Here is a 19727-nt window from a genome sequence, read left to right on the forward strand (position 1 = left end):
TCCTCCTCTTAAACTAAAATTGCAATCTGGCAACAATCATTTGGTTAACATTTGTTCCCAGAGTACACCACATCAGAACTGCCATGACAAGTTTTTTAATCTTTAAATTGTTTACCTGCTGCGTCCGCAGGTCTGGCCGATTACAGTTCGCCACCGCAGGCCAATGGGGGTGCTGGAAATGGTGGCCAGTAAGTCCCTCGGACTGCACCGCTTCCAGCAGCTCCCATTGGCCTGGAGCAGCGAACCGCGGCCAGTGGGAGCCGCGATCGGCCAGATCTGTGGACGGGGCAGGTAAACAAACCGGCCCGACTCGCCAGGGCTTTCCCTATACAAGCAGTGACCCCAGTTTGAGAAACACTGCTTTAAATTAATGCCAAAGAGTAAAGGAAATTTAGCATTAAGGTGGGACTTTCATCACAGGAGTCAGTGGTTTTACCATTCTCTGTCTCCATGCATGGTTCTTGGTCTGTGCATTAAGGCCACAGGCTTATGTGCTTTGCTGAATTGGGGACTAAAAATGGAAAAACTAAATGCCACTTTAGATATACAAAATGGAGCAGATTGCAGCCAGGTCACTCAGGCCAAGATGGGACATTGCATATTGGGAGATAGAGTGTTCTGCAGGACACTGCTGTGCACAAAAGATGAAGGTGGCCATGGAGTTCACTGTAGTGCTCAGTGGGCTGCACTTTCCTGTCTCCATCCCATCCTGGAGTTCCTGTTGTGGTGATGTTCTCATTATAGAAAGCTCATTTTCAGGGGCTTAAAACTCAGTCAAAGCAAAAAAATCCATACCTCTCTTTAAGCTGATATGAGGGGAATGAAGTACTGAGAGCCCAGAAAGGCTCACATAATTAAAAATATCACAGAAACCAAAGACAAAGGTGTTTTGTGGCTGGCTGCCTAGTAATAGTACTTCCCTCTGTAGTGAACTGACATAGCTACAACAGGACTACTGTAAAGGCAGCATGTTCATCCTGCTTGTGTGAAGAGGGCAGAAGCACCTTAAGATGATCTAGAGCCAGCCCCTTCTCAGCTCGAGGGACAGTGACCCTCGGGAAAGAATCGTGAGAGCTGTGAGAAAGAAGAGTAAAAAAGGAGGTGAGCAGAATCCTTTTTCGCTCTCACGGTGCTGAGGCTGGGGGGAGAGATGATTTGCTTTTGAAGATTGAGTTCCTTTAAATAAATATAGCCCACAATGGGGTACTTTGCCCTTTTGTTGTATTTTGAGAAAACAAAATGGAGACGCCTTCAAGATCTCAAACATGTTGAAAATTTGGTACCGAGGTGTGTGGAAATAAATGACTTACACGTAATATCCTACTTTACCCAATGAGGCATGGTAGGCAGACCCAAAAGCCAATAGCATGAATCTTATATATGCTTTTAATAGAATAAGGCATCTTCCCTAAGGTTGTTTTATTGCCCACTGACTGGAAAGGAAACACTTAAAATATGTAACCAACAATCTGATTCCAGTCTATGCATACAATATTGATTTAAGACACTTCTCTAGTCGGCTGTCAGTGAGACAGGATGCCTGGTACAGAGCTGCCCACTTAAGCAGAAAAATTGAAAGAAAGGAAATGTTTAGAAATTAAAGCAGCAAGTGAAACTCACTTTAAACAAACCTTACTGATGCTAACAGGCGTTATTTCTGAGTGCACAGGATTCTATTCTATAGATGAGAAGAGATTCTCAGTAAAGGGAGACAAGAGTCAGGACACCTATGCTGTAAGTGAAGACTGAAATGCACTACCCCCATTAACTCATGCTGTTGGGCCTGAACTCAGAACAGTGGGGTTGCTTCAGCCAGCAATGTCCAGAGGAAATCATAGAAGTGTAGCACTGTAAGGGACCTCGAGAGGTCCTCTAGTCCAGTCCCCTGCACTCAGGGAAGGACTATGTAATAACTAGACCTAATGTATGCAGGTAACACAGCCTTATTAACTGGAATTATTTGGTATTTTACCATGTTTCCAGAGAGAATCTCATGTCGGCTTTGTATTGGGAGCAGTTTATGACCCAGATAAAACTTGTTTTAATAAAGCAAATCTGAGGCAGTTTTGGTCTCTTGCCATACACCTCAAAAAAACAAGGCAAGACTTGAGATTTACAAAGTGAACATTGTCCAAATAATAAAAGCGAGAGTCAAGGAAAAGGACAGGTTGCATGGACAAATGTAATGCAATGATACAAACTACTATATCTCACCTAAAGAGAACTGTGTCCCAGTGAATGTGACGCAGTCTGCCACATAAACCAGGATGGGCAATTTCTGTTGTTGTTATCTCTGTGGAAGTGGCAGAAAAGGACTGCTATAGGGGAGTGTGGCCTTTCCATATGACAGGATTGGTGACCAAGGGAAACAGGACACTTAGCTGTGTCTTCCATGCTCTGTGCCCACATCTTGTGTGGTGAACTAACAGCACAGTGCTGCCAGTAAATTACAAAAACAAATGCTTGGTAACTGTTCTCTGGGTGTGATTGTGCTTCACACGTCTTTGGACTTTGTTATGAAGGGGGTAAATGAAAAGGAGGCAAAGGTCTGAGAGGCACTGGGAATGGCTGCCAGTCTCGGCAAACTGATGCAGATTAGAAAATTCAGACAGGTACAGAAAAAATTTCAAATCCTGGTGCTGCTGGTGCAGTTACGTTGCTGTTTTGTTGTTGCTTTGCTCATGCCATCATCAAAATAGAAAGAAAAAAAATAAAATGTCTTAGTCTCTGGAATACACCCCATCTGAGTAGGAGACAAGTGTGCAGTTTCTTGCAAAGGCCAGCAGTAGCAAACTTCAGCCCCGGGCCAGGAAGCCTGTTGTTCCTTTGGCTGCTGGACTCTATATCTAATAACAGGCTCCACTCTGCTGTTCGGGTTCAATGCACACAAGGTCTCTCTCTGTCCTGCAAATGCCCCAGTAGCGTGTTTTGGTCATGTATAAAAAGGAATTATTTCAGAGTTTACTTATCTACAGGTTGAAGAGCTTTGGGGGCAGAGGTTGTTTCTCACCCTGCGTTTTGAATCAGATTAACCAAATGTCTGTCTCCTCTCCAGCCTAAAGTCTCAAGTGGTCCATGTAAACAAAACACAGCTGAGTGCAGTCTCTCCTCTTCTTCCTGGAGCTGTTTTTATCGATAAGCAGGATTTCCTGAAAGTGTGGTGTTGGCTAAATGTAAAACAGGCAAGGGATGAGCTTCTGTGTTAAAAACCCAGTTGTCTAAAGGCAGGAGATCATCATTGGAGAAAAGCAGATACAGATACCTGGACATCAAAAGAGAAAAACAGGGGTTTAAGGATAGCAAAAGCACAAGGCATGGAGCCTGATAATGGCCCTAGGCTGGCCTGTGCCTGCATCCTCAACATCCAGCTGCCCTAGACTCCTCTCTGCACCAGCTACTCAAACACATACCTACCCACAGCACCCACCTGCCCCCATGAATCCCCATGCCTCAAAAGCTCCATGCATCAGCAGCTCATGAACTCTATCCTCCTGGAGCCCCAGCAGCCTTCTCTCCATCTGACCAGTCAAAGTCTTCCACCCAGCTATGTCCCCAGACACTCATGAGCATCTACCCTGCCAGAGATAAAATGTGTTGTGCATCATCATGTCTTACCATCATCAGTGCTCTGGGCAGGTTGTGTTAACTGTGTTACATTTATCAGTATATGCAATATATGCCATTACAGAATTTGTATGAACTTTCACATGAAATGGTACAAAACTTGGCAGCTATGAAAACTCATTACTGCCCAATTTCTACATTCACAGACTAATTACAAACCACAGCCTTTGAGGAGACCCTATCACACTGTTTGGGAGTTTAGGTATGGTAAAATGAAACAGAGCTCCCACAAACCAGAAGAGTGTTTGCTTATAAAGTTACACTTTCAGGTTTTAGCAACAAGAGACATATCTGAGAAGTAATTAAAATTAAATTTTAATATATTGAAAGCTGGAGCTGAGGTGAAAATATGCATACCCTGCAAGAGATCACTTAGGAGAAGGTGAGGCAAGGTGCTCAGCTGAGGAGGATGTGATGCATTTTGTATCTCTCTCTTAACTGCCATATTGTCCCATTTCCCCAGGTCATCTCCAGAGCAGAGAGAGAATCAGCCTGTTGTGTGTGTTTTCTTCCTCGTCATTAATTTTATTTTACTGATTAATATACACTCGTTTTCTTGATTCTAAGGGCATGTCTATACAGCAAATGAAGGTGTCATTTTAGCACAGGTAGGCATACCTGCACTACCTTTAATCTAGCTAACGGGTAACAATAGCAGTGAAGATGTTGCTGCACAGGTTTTGAATGGGCTAGCCTCCCCAATACAAGCTGGCTGGGGACCTCCATATGTACTCAGCTTGCCTACCTGCACTGCACTGCAAATCACACCTTCATTTGCTGTACAGACAGACCCTAAGAGCTCAAGCCCTCTGAGGAGAGTCAGCAGCTGATTTCATATGACTCATTTGCCAGAGCAGAGGACTAGAGCTGAGCCTTTGGGAGCTGTGTGGAGACAGGCCTCGGCAGAGTGTGGCACAACCTCTGAGGTCAGCTCCAAATGGAAACATCCTAAAGTCCAGGGGTTCTCAAACTGGGGGTCAGGACCCCTCAGGGAGTCATGAGGTGTCAGACTCCACCCAAACCCTGCTTGGCCTCCAGCATTTATAATGGTGTTAAATATATTAAAATATGTTTTCAATTTATAAGGGGGGGGTCGCACTCAGAGGCTTCCTATGTGAAAGGCGTCACCAGTACACTAGTTTGAGAGCCACTGCTCAAGCCTTTGGGGAACTAGAAAAACTTTGAGGCAGTAAAATTCTGGTTTTCTTTATTAATAAATGGTTGGTCATTTTACCATATTCATTTACAAAAAAAGTGTGCTACATGTGGAGTTATTATTTAACATTTATATTGCAGTAGCAACCAGGTCAGGCCACTATTTTTCTAGCAGCTGTACAAACATATAGAAAATTACAGTGTCCAACCCCAAAGAGTGGGACAAAGGACAACACACAACAGTGGATGAGACAAGTAGGTCAGGATGAGATGGGGGAGATAGAGTAACACAAATAATAGAATGTGTGCAATTCTCAGGCAATCAGGAGCAGCAATCATAATGCCACCTGCCCATTATCCTGGGGGAACTCTATCCAGGGAAGCAGTGACTCTGAAAAAGACCTGCAGGGGTCATGGTAGACAATCTGTTGAAAATGAGCTCCCAGAGAGATGCTGTAGCCAAAAGAGAAAGTTAAGGGGGTGACTTGATGACAGACTGTAAGTACCTACATGATGATCAGAAATTTGACAATAGATGGTTTTCAATCTCGCTCACAAAGGCTGGAAGTTGAAGCTAGACAAACTCAGGCTAGAAATAAGGAGCATATTTTTACCAGTGAGGGTAATAAACCACTGGAACAACTCACTAAGAATTCACCATTAATGGAAATCTTTAAATCAAGACTGGATGCTTTTCTAACAGATCTGCCCTAGTTCAACCTGGAATTAATTCAGGGAAGTTCTATGGCCTGTGTTATACAGGAGGTCAAACTAGATTGTCACAATGGTTCCTTCTGGCCTTGGAATCTAAGAATCAGATTATATTTCAGTGTGTCCATTATGGAAGAGATGATTTCTGAGGAGGGTGTTGGAGGAGGGTCAGATGGTAGCTTCATGGATTTTGACTGGGAACTTTTCCGTATATAAGGAGCAGCATGGGAGAAAACACAGAAGTGTTTGTCAGAGTCATGGGGAACTGGGCTATCAAGGGTGGCATCAATGAGAAAGGCAAGAGTCAACCTTACTGTAAGATAAAAGGTTGGCTAGGCAGGACAGACCTAGGCTGGGAAGGGCTTTGTGAGATGCAGCAAGAAGTCTGGAGTCTGATTGTAGTGGAAGAGGGTCAGCCAGAGGAAGGGGTGACAATCAGAGTGACGAGCCTGGAAGATTATTTTAGCAGCAGCATTTGATGGGATTTGAGGGGAGTGAGGCTACAGACATAAAGGGTAAAGGAGGAGGAGATTGCAGTAGCTGAGATGTGAGATGATCTGAGCTTGGACAAGAGTTTGGGCAGTGTGGGCACAGAAGAGAGATCAGCTTTTAAAGATGTTGTGCAGGAGGGAGCAGCAAGATTTAGACATAATTTGGACATATGGACAAAAGGAAAGTGTTGAGTTAAAAGATGATACCAAGGCTGAATGACAAGGAGAATGGTGGTACTGTCCAATTCATAGAGAAAGGTTGGGGAGAAGAGCAAGGGGAGAAGATGAAAAGAAAAGGGCACAAGAGGAAAAAGAAAATGTATAGAAGAGGGTAGGCTAGAGCCATAGGAGAGAAGTGACTGGTCATGATAAGTAATCGGTTACATACAACAAGCCGTTACATTGTGAGTACATGAAACAAGAAATGAGACCTATGATGATTCAATTCTGGAGCAGATAAATCCAGCAGAGAAAAGCAATGGAGGAAGGATTCAATATGTAAATAATCAGTCAATGACATGGACGATCAAATAGGGAGTAGTCAGTAGAACCCAGTGCAGAGGGCACTTGAGCTGCCCAATAAGTACTGCTGAGGGAAAATGTTTCTGACAGCCATGCGCTGGGCACACAGACTTCAATAGTGGACTGGACATGTGCAATCGTTTGAAGAACAATTAGTTTTTTAAAACAAATATTTAGGATTAATAGTCATTTTGCCATTATTTTTCATAACGGAAAGTTTGTGATTTTTTTCTTCAGCCTTTCTTGACAAAGGAGATGTCTCCATCTCCCATTTTTCTTGACAGGAATGGTTGAAAAAGCACTAATAAATTTTTCAGGAATTTTTCAAAGGTTTGAAAAATGTCAAAATTTCATTAACATTTTTTGATAATCAAAAAATTCCAACCAGCTCTAAAGCTGTTTGAAAACCCAAAATGTTTTACTAAATATTTTTTGTTAATTTTTCATTGAAAATTGAATTTGACAAAAACGTCTGACAAAAATGCAATATTTAGGAAAATTCTACCAGCTCTAGTTCTTAATAAAAGTGAGACCAAAGGGCAGCACACAGTTAAGATGTCCTGTTTCCAAATGCATACTGCCTCCAATTGTTACCAACAGGCGTGAAGCCAGCCTGTCTGGATGGAAGATTATGGCCCCTTCTTGGGAGGGTGAGAGGAGCATTTTGAGGAGCAGATACCCTGAGAGAGTGGACATTCTTTCTAAGTGCAGTGTGTGGCCTCGATCTCATTGAGAACAACAGGAGTAGCAGCCATCTTTAAAGCTCTCCGTAGAATTTTATGGAGTAGAACATTATTCTTCAACCTCTGCTGAAGGGGAAATTTCAGTCATGAAGAATAATGGCAAACAATGTCCATTATTCCTAAACATTTTTCAGTGGAGCTTATGCACAAGATTTCAGTGAGTTTTAACTACATAGGAAGTTTGAAGACTCTATATTGTTCGTTTAAGACCAAACTAATCAAACCAGTTAAGAGATTTAATTTTAAAATTCTCTGAATAGTCATTCTGTACTTAACAAGATGACACTCTATTTTTCATAAATATAAAAGATGCTGGCTTTAAGTGCAAAACTCAACTCAATCTTAACTATGGAGTGTTAGCAAAGTCTCCATAATACGTTGTTATCTCTATATAGATTCCTATCATGGCATCCATCATGGCAGCATCTCAGTACCATTGGTGTGTTCTTGTACAGTAGTTGCTAGGTTATTACTTGGGAAAAAAGGTGGGAGAAAGATCCATTACTTGGGACACTTAAAACCAGATTAGATGAAATACTGGAGAACAGACTGCATTACCATCTGGAAGATGAACTAGATGTGTCCTAGTAGAACCATTTCTAGTTAACAAATTTCGACTAAACAAAAATATTTAAAGATCTCTAAAATTTGAAAACATGCTGAATCTGGCTTTGAATTAAAAGTCACTCCACTAAACAAACATTCTGCAGACATAATACAGAAAAAATATCCAATAACCATGTGGTGGATATTTATACCATGCCATATTTTCCCATTCACAGTCCCCCATCTTGGTCATTGCAACATGCAGGCAGAGTAGATTCTGCAAGATCAATGTCCTGGCACTTGGTCATGTAAAACATGTTGATTCAGTGCAGCTAAAATTAAATGATCTTACAAATGGAATTTGTTTAGAGGTGATAACCTCTCCTTTTCCCTGGCAGTTTGTGTTCTGACTAGAGATATAAGAAATCAAACTGAGGTTTTAAGAATAATAAGCTTACACTTCTGTCATTGGGGGACTTTTGCTATGGTTTCTCTGGACTGGAATGGGAAAGCCAGGGAACTCCAAAATAAAAACCAAAAAGAGGAAAACACCCTGTGATGATCTCGAAATTGAAGTGTTAATCCAATCTATTATTTTAGGCACTGGGTAATCATACAGTACATGACACTGCCCCAGGCTATTTTATGGGAATATGCATAAAGAGAAGTTTGCTTACTTCAGAGTTTCAGCAAGGAAAAAGCTCTGTTGTACATCGTCATATGCAGGAGATGAGGAATAGACATCCTTGACCCCCGAAAATCCACCACTGACTCGGCAGTATTTGTCAATAGCCTGTAGAGAAGAAGTAAGAACAGAAGAGGCATATTTTACCTGCACTTTAATATTTGAAAAGATACGCAAAGCAAGGATTGACCAGTACTGACCAGAGTACACAGCAACATACTCTGCTAATGGTATTGAGAATTACAGCTGAAATAATGGGCGAAGGACAGTCATATCACTGCACTTTGTAGATAGGAGAGCTGGAGGAGTTTTAGAAACTTTGAGATAGTTTGTCATGGGTTCCTGCAGAAGGTTATTAAGAGGGGGCACAAGGGATTGCATACATCACTGGGGGCTGTCTGCTGACCCATACAGGCTCCTCCACCTCCCTTTGGACTCCCACGTGATCTCTTCCTTTCCTACTTAAACTGAATTTTGATCCCAGCTGCACTGGTCTGAGCTGTCCCAGCAGGGTTCCTGGTCTTTGAAATGGTGCAATCCAGGTTCCTGAGCACACAAATACTAAGAGGAATCCTAGAATCATAGAAGATTAGGGTTGTAAGAGACCTCAGGAGATCATCTAGTCCAATCCCCTGCTCAAAGCAGGACCAACCTCAACTAAATCATCCCAGCCAGGGCTTTGTGGGAGTGGGTGGATCCCAAATCCTCAAACCCTTGCATGTCACCCAAACTTGCCCACAAGTCAGCACCTAGCTCTCTCTACTTACTGCTGCAAAAAGCACGAAGGAAGAAAGAAGGAGTGCAAAGAACACATTAGCTGCTCAAAACACCCCTTGTATGAGCCTCGTTATTCTACTCACATCCTCATATTTTTGGCACATGAGAACAACAGCTATTAAAACCAGGTCCAAAGAAATTATTCTGCAATGATTCACAGATTAGTTGGGTTTCCCTGCTGACTTGGTGGTGCCTCCTCAGCAGACATCAGCTATTCAAATAGGTTCGTGCAGGGAAGGAGAAGGCACAAAGATCAGAGAAAGTGTTTGGCTTCAGATGCCTGTCATTATCAAACTACAGAACACAGCTACCTGTAGTTCAGTTATCTATGATTTGGCCCATTAATCTGTATGAGTCTTTTCTCTACAGGCTATTGTAGGCCCAGTTTTCTGCTAATTCTAATTTCTGTTCGTTATGCTCAACAGAAGCTGAGAGGAATTGAAGCAGGGGAACAAATGCAGTGTAGAAACAGATGTCTCTATACACAAAGAAAATGAATTCTGACTAAATGAGCTACTCACAATCTATGCCTCAACCTTGGAGGGCTGGAAACAAAAGAGATTCTCCACTGGAAATGTATGTTTGTGAATATCTGCAGACGCAATCAGGGAAACTAGCAGGGGAAGTTACGTGGTTTCCCCTAAAACTGTAGGACTGCAGGTTAAAATTGTCCATATCTATGACTACAAAATCCAGCAGTATCAATCAAATAGTCAAAGTGTGTGGCATATAAAAGTCTAGGACTATTATAAAGAAACTTTAATTCATTCAGACTCTTAAAAATGAGGGTAGATGAGAAGGTGGGGAAGGGGAACACCAGGTCTCAGCATGACTGTTCTATCTTTAACATAGTCACCTGGCCACAATGCATGCCAGCATCTGTACTTTCTTCAGGAAGCACCTCTATTCAAGAGCATAGCAGCCACTGAAGACTTTTGGAGGCTGGACTTTTGGAGGTCGTGCTGTCTGTTCCTGACAGATTTTAATTTCCAACAGCTATTATAAATGCTGATAGCAACAAAAATACTATAGGTTAAAAACAATACTTTGCTTTTACAAAGTATGTTACAAACATTAGCTAATTAATTCACACAAGACCACTATGTGATAGGCATTAAAGGGCAAAAAAAATCATGAATGAAGAGATAAGGTTTCCCAGTGATGGTTTGTGACTTTCCAGAACGTCAAGTTCAGCAAAATTCAGACTTCTGAAAACCAGGTAATACACAGTTAAGGTAAATGCCTACACAAACGTAACTTTGCCTCCTGCAAGTGCACAATAGCCACTGAGAATTATCTGTATGCACTCAGCTTCATTCCCTCTTAGGTATAGCTGTACTGAATGTCTGGAGCAACTTGAAAGGGCAGTTATTGTGATATGAGATCTGGGAATTAATTAGAGGAGCATCACAGAGCTGTGACAGTGATATGCAGAGATCTGGGTCTGAGTCCCCTCATGTGTTATTAAAGTATGTATGTACATGTGTACCTTGAGGTTCCAGTTGGCATCACTTCAATACATAATTGTGTATGTTGTATCATACTGGGCAACAAAATGGCAGATGAAATTCTATGTTGATAAATGCAAAATAATGCACATTGGGAAACAATCCCAATTATACATACAAAATAAGGGGGTATAAATTAGCTGTCACCACTTAAGAAAGAGATCTTGGGAGTCACTGTGGATAGTTCCCTGAAAACATCTGCTCAGTGTGCAGCAAAAGTCAAAGCAAACAGAATGTTAGGAACCATTAGGAAAGGGACAGATAATAAGACAGAAAATATCTTATTGCCTCCATATAAATCCATGATACACCCACATCTTCAATACCGTGTGCAGTTCTGGTCATCCCAACTCAAAAAAATATAATTGGAAAAAGTACAGAAAAGGGCAACAAAAATGATTAGGGGTATGGAACAGCTTCCGTATGAGGAGAGAGATTAAAAAGACTGGAACTGTTCAGCTTGGAAAAGAGACAACTAAGTGGGGATATGATAGAGGTCTATCAAATCATGAATGGTGTGGAGAAAGTAAATAAGGAAGTGTTATTTACCCCTTTACATAACACATGAACCAGGGGTCACCCAATGAAATTAATAGGCAGCAGGTTTAGAATTAAGACAAGGAAGTACTGCTTCACACAACACACAGTCAACCCATTGTTCTTATTGCCAGAGGACACTGTAAAGGCCAAAAGTAGAACTGGGTTAAAAAAAGAATGAGGTAAATTCCTGGAGGATAGATCCATCACTAGCTGTTTCCCAAGATGGCCAGCGACACAACCCTATGCTCTGGGTGTCCCTTAACCTCTGACTGTTAGAAGCTGGGCCTGGACAACAGGGGACGATCTCTTGATGATTGCCCTGTCCTGCTCACTACTTGTGAAGCATGTGGCACTGGCCTCTGTCAGAAGACAGGATACGGGGCTAGATAAACCATTGGTCTGTCCCAGTATGGCCGTTCTCACGTTCAGTAGCAGGGCACTGTGGTGGTCTTCCCTGGTACTGTTATGGTGGTTGCAGGGCATTGCTCCAAAAGGGCAGTTTTAAGGTTGCGTGGGTATTTAACTTAACTCGTTTCCTGTTTTTCAGAAGTTTGACCTTTGCTGAACTCATCATTCTGCAAGGGCACAGGCTATCACCAGGCAACCTTAACACTGAATTAACAAAGACTTTGCCATTTAATTTCTTAGGTTTTTTAAACCGAAAAAGAAATGTTAGTTTGTAGGAGTTAGTGATCATTTAGACAGGTGTAGTTCTCACCTAGGTTTGCAGTTGATATTCTACTGCAGCTAGGTACTAATCAAAAGACCTAGCTTTTATATAGTGCTTTTCATCAGTAGATCTTAAAGAACTTTACAACATTATCCTCACTTTTCATATGGGAAACCAAGGCACAGAGAGATGAAGTGACTTGCCAAGGTCACCCAGCAGGCCAGTGGCAGAGCTAGGATTAGTCCCAGTTCAACAGTCTTTCCACTAGGTCACACAATTACTATGTGATTCCATTTAGCTATAGTGGAATAGGGATAATGGTCATACTTTGAAATGTTTGCAATGTGTAGTTACTAAAAGGGCCAGTGAGAGAAATCTCGATGGTCTGTGTTCTAAAACCTTGACAATTTTATTATATAGACAAAGTGAGGGAGGTAATATCTTTTATAGGACCAACTTCTGTTGGTGAGAGAGACAAGACTTTGAGTTTACAGGTTTGACTGGTATGGGGGTTCTTGAACCCAGATTTTCTGTGTCCAATGCCATTCCCACAGATTGTTCTAAAAGGTGGAGCTTGAGCTTCACATCCCATAATTTTCTGGTTTTAGTGGAGAACAAAAGCACCTGCTTGGAAAGTGCGGTTCATCCAGGCAGAAAAGGCACCTGCTGTGCCCATCTTTAAGCAGGATTAGTTTGTATGATGGGTAGGGATTGAAGCCCACTGTTTTTGAGTCTGTCATCTTATGATCCTATATGTGAGGGGTGGGGTCTGTTTTGAGGGTGGAAGTTGTTCAGGGAGGTCTGATTGAAGGATTTCAATCTGGACAAGGATTATTGAGTCCAAAAGGTTGAAGGTAAAGGGATGAAGATTGGTTTGAAGAATTTCAGAAGTTTAGATTAAGATAGATCATGATAGAGTTGCTAGCAGATAGGACACTGCTAGGTTCCATCTCACTGCCATGGGTGGTAAGAGGGAACTGAGGGATAGTCATGGCTGCCCACTCTTTATGTCCTTGTATGGGAGCCAATGGAGCCCCAAAGGACACTGCTAGCAAAAAGAATCCAGTCACATGCATAAAATGCATGTGCCCCTACAGTGGGATCCATGCTGACACATATTTGAAGAGCATGTGAAGACGCTGCCCTGAAAACTGCGGAAGGAGCTTAAGGAAGAGCTTGGTGTCCTCTCATACAAAGAGGCACAGGAAAACACTGGGGGTTAAAGCCTCCAAAGCTTGTCTCAGAGAAACCTTTACTGGGACTGGGATTCTGCCTGGGCGTCATGGCTACTGGGCTCTATTGCCAACTCTGCCACTCACTTGTTGTGTAACCTTGAGCAGATCACCTCTCTATAACATCCATTTCTCCATCTGTTATACAGGAAAGATAATAATAATCACCACCACGAACATAGCCAATCTATCTTACAGGGGCTGGTGATGACTAATAAATTATTGTTTGGAAAGTGTTTGGGATGAAAAGAGCTACAGAAGAACAAAGCAGAATAATTCTATTGACTGAGCCAATCAGCAGTTACCTGTGCTGCTTCCCAGCCCCACTGTCTGTACTTGGGATCATGTGTAAATCTCCACATATACCAGTAGGTCTCGATCACCTCTGGTCTTAGAATGTAATATTTTTCATTCTGCCGCACTGCCACTGCCTCTAGGCCACCATCAAATTTGAATGCTTCAGGACCCAGCTTTAATGCTGCAGAGAGAAGAGAAAAGAAAACAGGAATACTTTATTCCTTTCCAGTCTTTGGGAGAGGGAGTTACACAAAGCATGCAAAAAAATCTGAAACAAAATCTAGCTTTTCTTTGAATAGTCTCATAAATATTTCCTATTGTTGAGGCTTCTAATATTTCTAATGAATAATGTATTTGATCCCTGTGTTAAATCTACTTATCTTGACAGGAGAATAGTAGTCCCCTTAGAAACTAATAAAACACTAAGAATATAAGCATTTTAACACATTCAGTTATAAGGTAAAATTAAACTGAGACAGATTGGTTCTTGCTATACATAAGGAAAAGAGAAAATGGTCAGGAACATTTTTAACATTCTATTGATTTAATATGGCAGGATGAGAAAAGGCCTGAGAAGGTGAATTAGGAATCATCGCAGATAGTCTGTATTTCCATCTAGGCCAGAGGTGGACAACCTGCTCCATCTATGCCTCAGTTACAGAAACTGCATTACCTGAGCAGGAAGGATACAGAGGCCTGGTCTACACTACGCGTTTAAACCAATTTTAGCAGCATTAAAGCGATTTAACGCTGTACCCATCCACACAATGAGGCCCTTTATATCGATATAAAGGGCTGTTTAAATCGGTTTCTGTACTCCTCCCCAATGAGAGGAGTAGCACTAAAATCGGTATTACCATATTGGATTAGGGTTAGTGTGGCTGCAAATCGACGGTATTGGCCTCCGGCCGGTATCCCACAGTGCTCCACTGTGACCGCTCTGGACAGCAATCCAAACTCGGATGCACTGACCAGGTAGACAGGAAAAGCCCCGCAAACTTTTGAATTTCATTTCCTGTTTGCCCAGCGTGGAGCTCTGATCAGCACGGGTGGCGATGCAGTCCCAAATCCAAAAAGAGCTCCGGCATGGACTGTACGGGAGATACTGGATTTGACCGCTGTATGGGGAGACAAATCTGTTCTATCAGAGCTCCGTTACAGAAGACGAAATGCCAAAGCATTTGAAAAAATCTCCAGGCTATGATACAGAGTCCACAGCACAGTGCTGCGTGACATGCATAACGGAAAGCCAAAGAATCTAATGGACGCTCATGGAGGAAGGGAGGGAGTACCGAGGACTCCAGCTATCCCACAGTCCCCCCAGTCTCCGAAAATCATTTGCATTCTTGGCTGAGCTCCCAATGCCTATAGGGTCAAACACATTGTCCGGGGTGGTTCAGGGTCTATCTCGTCAATTTGCCCCCCCTCCCCCTCCGTGATAGAAAAGGGAAAAAATCGTTTCTTGACTTTTTTATATGTCACCCTATGTATACTGCATGCTGCTGGTAGACACGGTGCTGCAGCAGTAAACAGTAGCATCCTCTCTCCACTCCTCCCCGGTAGCAGATGGTACAGTGCAGAAGGACTGGTAGCTGTCCTCGTCATGAGCCCAGGAGTGCCCCTGGCTGGCCTCAGGTGAGGCCAGCTGGGGGCGCCTGGGTAAAAATAGGAATGATTCCCGGTCATTCCCAGTAGATGGCACGAATGGCTGGTAACCGTCCTCATCATAGCAACTGGGGGCTGAGCTCCATCAGCCCCCTCCCTTTCATGTGTAAAGAAAAGATTCTGTACTGCCTGGATTATCATAGCAGTGGGATGCTGAGCTACTCTCCCTCACACTGCTTAATGTCCTGCCTGGACTATCATAGCAGCTGGAGGCTGCCTCCCCCTCATTTTATCTCACTAACAAGTTAGTGTTCCTTATTCCTGCATTCTTTATTACTTCATCACACAAATGGGGGGGGGGACACTGCCATGGTAGCCCAGGAAGGTTGGGGAGGGAGGAAAGCAACGGGTGGGGTTGTTGCAGGGGCACCCCCCATGAATGGCATGCTGCTCATCATTTCTGCGGGATCTGAAACAGAGCGGCTGTGCTCTCTGGTTCTCTGGTACACTGGTTCTCTAGTACACTTGCCCCATATTCTAGGCAGGACTGACTCTATTTTTAGATACCATAAAGGAGAGATTGACTCGGGGAGTCATTCCCATTTTTGTCTTTGCGCCCCCGGCCGATCTCAGCCAGGAGCACCCATGACAACAGCAGACGGTACAGAACGACAGATAACCGTCATCTCATTGCCAATTTACAATGGCACAGCAGACGGTACAGAATGACTGATAACCGTCTCTGCTATCATGCAAAGGCAAATGAATGCTGCTGTGTAGTGCTGCAATACCGCGTCTGTTAGCAACATCCAGTAGATATATGGTGACAGTAAAAAAAAAGCTGAACGGGCTCCATGGTTGCCGTGTTATGGCGTCTCCCAGGGCAATCCAGGGAAAAAGGGCGTGAAATGATTGTCTGCCGTTGCCTTCCCGGAGGAAGGAATCACTCACGAGTGACGACATTTACCCAGAACCACCCGCGACAATGATTTTTGCCCTATCAGGCACTGGGATCTCAACCCAGAATTCCAAGGGGCAGGGGAGACTGCGGGAACTATGGGATAGCTATGGAATAGCTACCCACAGTGCAACGCTCCGGAAATCGATGCTAGCCTCGAACCATGGACGCACACCGCTGAATTAATGTGCTTAGTGTGGCCGCGTGCACTCGACTTTATACAATCTGTTTTACAAAACCGGTTTATGTAAAATCGGAATAATCCCGTAGTGTAGACGTACCCAGAGAGTGGTGCTGCAGTGGCCGCTGGAGCTGAGACCAGGGATCTGAAGGGAGTGCTTTCACTTTCTGGAAGAAGAGTAGAGCAGGGAGTGCTGTCTACCTGCACTTGAATCAAGGCGGCACATGGAATGCAGCACACTCTTATAATACATGAGATGGCCTCAGTGTCAGTCTGGCTGGACTTTTAATGCCTCTTTCATGAACTCTTCCAGGAGTTTGAAACATTGCTTCTGCTCAAGGCAGGGCAGAGGAGGAAAGACAAATTAAACTGCGTATCCTGTTGGACAGCATCCTTCTTCCATGTAAAGAAAGTCTAGTATGGGGGTCCATCATGGATATTTTACTATAGTCTAACACAGTGCTCAACTCCAGATGTTTTATCTAGGTATCTGGGAGATTGAAGGGCCTCGTTGTAGGCAGTGGGGGCAGAGAATGATTTTGGAAACGCACAAGAGTGCAGAGTTAAATTATAACAGGACTGGCTCCTAAAGAGACTTTAGCCAAGTGAAGGTAATATCCATGGGAGCTGTGGATGTTCAACACTGTCAAAATTAGGGAACTTATTCACGTGCTTAAGTATGGATTTAGGAACCTAACTCTAGTGACTTTAGTCCTAATTTTGTCCTTTATTTTTATATATGTTTCACTATAAAACTACAGCTAGCCTAGAAACTAACTAGCTAGTGAAAAGGAAAGAAAGAATCAGAAAAGCAGTGTTGCTTTCTAACCTCTAATATAAAAACTGAGGAAGAGACCCTCAGTAGTTTGTAGCTGCAGAACCAGTCCATCAGTATATAGTGTCATTTTACATTTCCTAGGAGAACAACTATCACATCCCTCCCACATTTCCTTTGTCTGTTTGTCTGATTATAGCCAGTCGTGGAACAGGGCCAGTACCTGCTCTTACTTGGGCCCTACCTTGTCTGAAGTCATTTTCATGAATCAATCACTTATGCAGTTTGTGCTACTGGGAATGCAGGAATTACCACTATGGATAAAACCAACTAATGTAGTATCCAAGACCTTGAAAGTTGCCATCATCAGACACTTCAGGGGAAGGTGCAAGCGTCTTCATAGACTCATAGACTTTAAGGTCAGAAGGGACCATTATGATCATCTAGTCTGACCTCCTGCACAATTCAGGCCACAGAATCTCACCCATCCACTTCTATAACAAACCCCTAACCTATGTCTGTTATTGAAGTCCTCAAATTGTGGTTTGAAGACCTCAAGCTGCAGAGAATCCTCCAGCAAGTGACCCGTGCCCCATGCTGCTGAGGAAGGCAAAAAACCTTCAGGGCCTCAGCCAATCTGCCCTGGAGGAAAATTCCTTCCTGACCCCCAAAATGGCGATCAGTTAAACCCTGAGCATGTGGGCAAGATTCACCAGCCAGCACCCAGGAAAGTATTCTCTATAGTAACTCAGATCCCAACCCATCTAACATCCCATCACAGACCACTGGGCATACTTACCAGCTGATAACCAGTGATCAATTGCTAAATTAATTGCCAAAATTAGGTTATCCCATCATACCATCCGCTCCATAAACTTATCAAGCTTAGTCTTAAAGCCAGAGATGTCTTTTGCCTCCACTACTCCCCTTGGAAGGCTGTTCCAGAACTTCACTCCTCTAGTGGTTAGAAACCTTCATCTAATTTCAAGTCTAAACTTCCTAGTGTCCAGTATATATCCATTTGTTCTTGTGTCCACATTGATACTAAGCTTAAATAATTCCTCTCCCTCCCTGATATTAATCCCTCTGATATATTTATAAAGAGCAAGCATACCCCCCCTCAGCCTTCTTTTGGTTAGGCTAAACAAGCCAAGCTCTTTCAGTCTCCTTTCATAAGACAGATTTTCCATTCCTCGGATCATCCTAGTAGCCCGTCTCTGAACCTGTTCCAGTTTGAATTCATCCTTCTTAAACACTGGAGACCAGAACTGCACACAGTATTCTAGATGAGGTCTCACCAGTGCCTTGTATAACAGTACTATCACCTCTTTATCTTTGCTGGAAATACCTCGCCTGAAGCATCCTAAAATTGCATTAGCTTTTTCAACGGCCATATCACATTGGCGGCTCATAGTCATCCTGTGATCAACCAATACTCCGAGGTCCTTCATGGACAACTGTAGAATAAACAGCCCACAGACAGTTTCTAAACTCTGTCAGTTAATGGCTGGGGTATGTTCTTAAGCATAAAGGTCTATGTCCTTTATTAAATGAAACCCCTATATAATACAAATCTGGATGTTCTCAGTATCCATATGTGTCTATCCCTTTTTGGAATCTTGCTAAGCTCTTAATTTCTATAGTATCCTTGTGACACTGCATTCTGCAGGTTGATTGATCAGGTTTTAGTCTGTTGCATTTCCAATTTCATTGACTGTCCCCTCTTGTGTCATGTGATTAGATAAAAAGGAGCGGTCAAAATACCCTCTCTTCACAATGCCATTTTTTTTATGTACCTCTATCATGTCCCTTATTAGTCTCACTATACTACATAGAACAATATTATACCTTAAATCACACTGGCATAAATCTGGAGTAACATCACTAAAGTCAACTGAGTTACTTTAGCTTAACAGTAGCGTAACAATAGAGATTGGCCTCCAAAGTTTTCACTCATCACATAGAAATTTCTCTAGGCTCCATACCATTTTTGTTGCCGAAATCAAGATTGCCTTTATTTACATGTATCTTTGATGAGATGGAGTGACAGGAAATGAACACAGTATTGCAGACGATGGTGTCCTGTGATTTATATGATGACATTATTATAGGGGAAGCTGGCAGTGACCCATACTCCCCTTTAGATTCCATAACACTTTCTATTATAAAGGATTCTTGCCATAATTTCTTTGAGAAATTCTCACCCCTCCATTGTTTGTAACAGCCTTTGATATTTGGCAGGGGAATGTCCTCAGGGTACAGAAAGGAAATTTCTCATGAAAATTCCATTCAACTTTTGCTGAACAATGTCAAAAGAATAGAATGCAATTTCTCTTCTCTCACATACATTCCCCAAAGCAGTCGCAGCTGCCCTGAGAATACCTGGAAGCTGCCAATGCAGGTGTAGGAAGGGTGTGATGAAGAACAGAGTTGGGCTGGGCTCTCCTCACCCAGACCCAGCACATGACCTTAATATGCCCCCTCTGGGCGTACTTCATTGTTCAAGAGCTCCCCCAGCTTCCACAGTGGGAAAGAGCTAGAGATTTGGGCCAGGCCAAGCCAGGCCAGATGCTCTCCCACTGACCACAGCACCTGGACCTGGAGGTTCATTCCCCACTCTGGGATAACAGCTTCCTCCTGCCCTCACTAACAATTAGTCCTGTACTCAAGTGGTAACAGTTTGTGCTGCGATCCGGAAAATTCAGGA

The 19727-nt window shown here is 43.0% G+C and overlaps 1 protein-coding gene across 1 annotated transcript in view; it reads right to left on the reverse strand.

Annotated features, from left to right (window-relative positions):
* Positions 1-292: 292 nt before the first annotated feature.
* The window catches only part of MAN1A2 (mannosidase alpha class 1A member 2), a 309610-nt gene continuing 290175 nt past the window's right edge, over positions 293-19727 (reverse strand). The window contains exons 11-13 of the mRNA XM_030535069.1: positions 13510-13682; positions 8470-8585; positions 293-3262 (exon numbers count right to left, since the gene is read on the reverse strand). Of these exons, the coding sequence (XP_030390929.1) occupies positions 3130-3262; positions 8470-8585; positions 13510-13682 (422 nt within the window). The 3' untranslated portion in view covers positions 293-3129. The remainder of the gene's footprint in view (positions 3263-8469; positions 8586-13509; positions 13683-19727) is intronic.

Source organism: Gopherus evgoodei, chromosome 1 (assembly GCF_007399415.2).
Source record: "Gopherus evgoodei ecotype Sinaloan lineage chromosome 1, rGopEvg1_v1.p, whole genome shotgun sequence".
NCBI lineage: Eukaryota > Metazoa > Chordata > Testudines > Testudinidae > Gopherus > Gopherus evgoodei.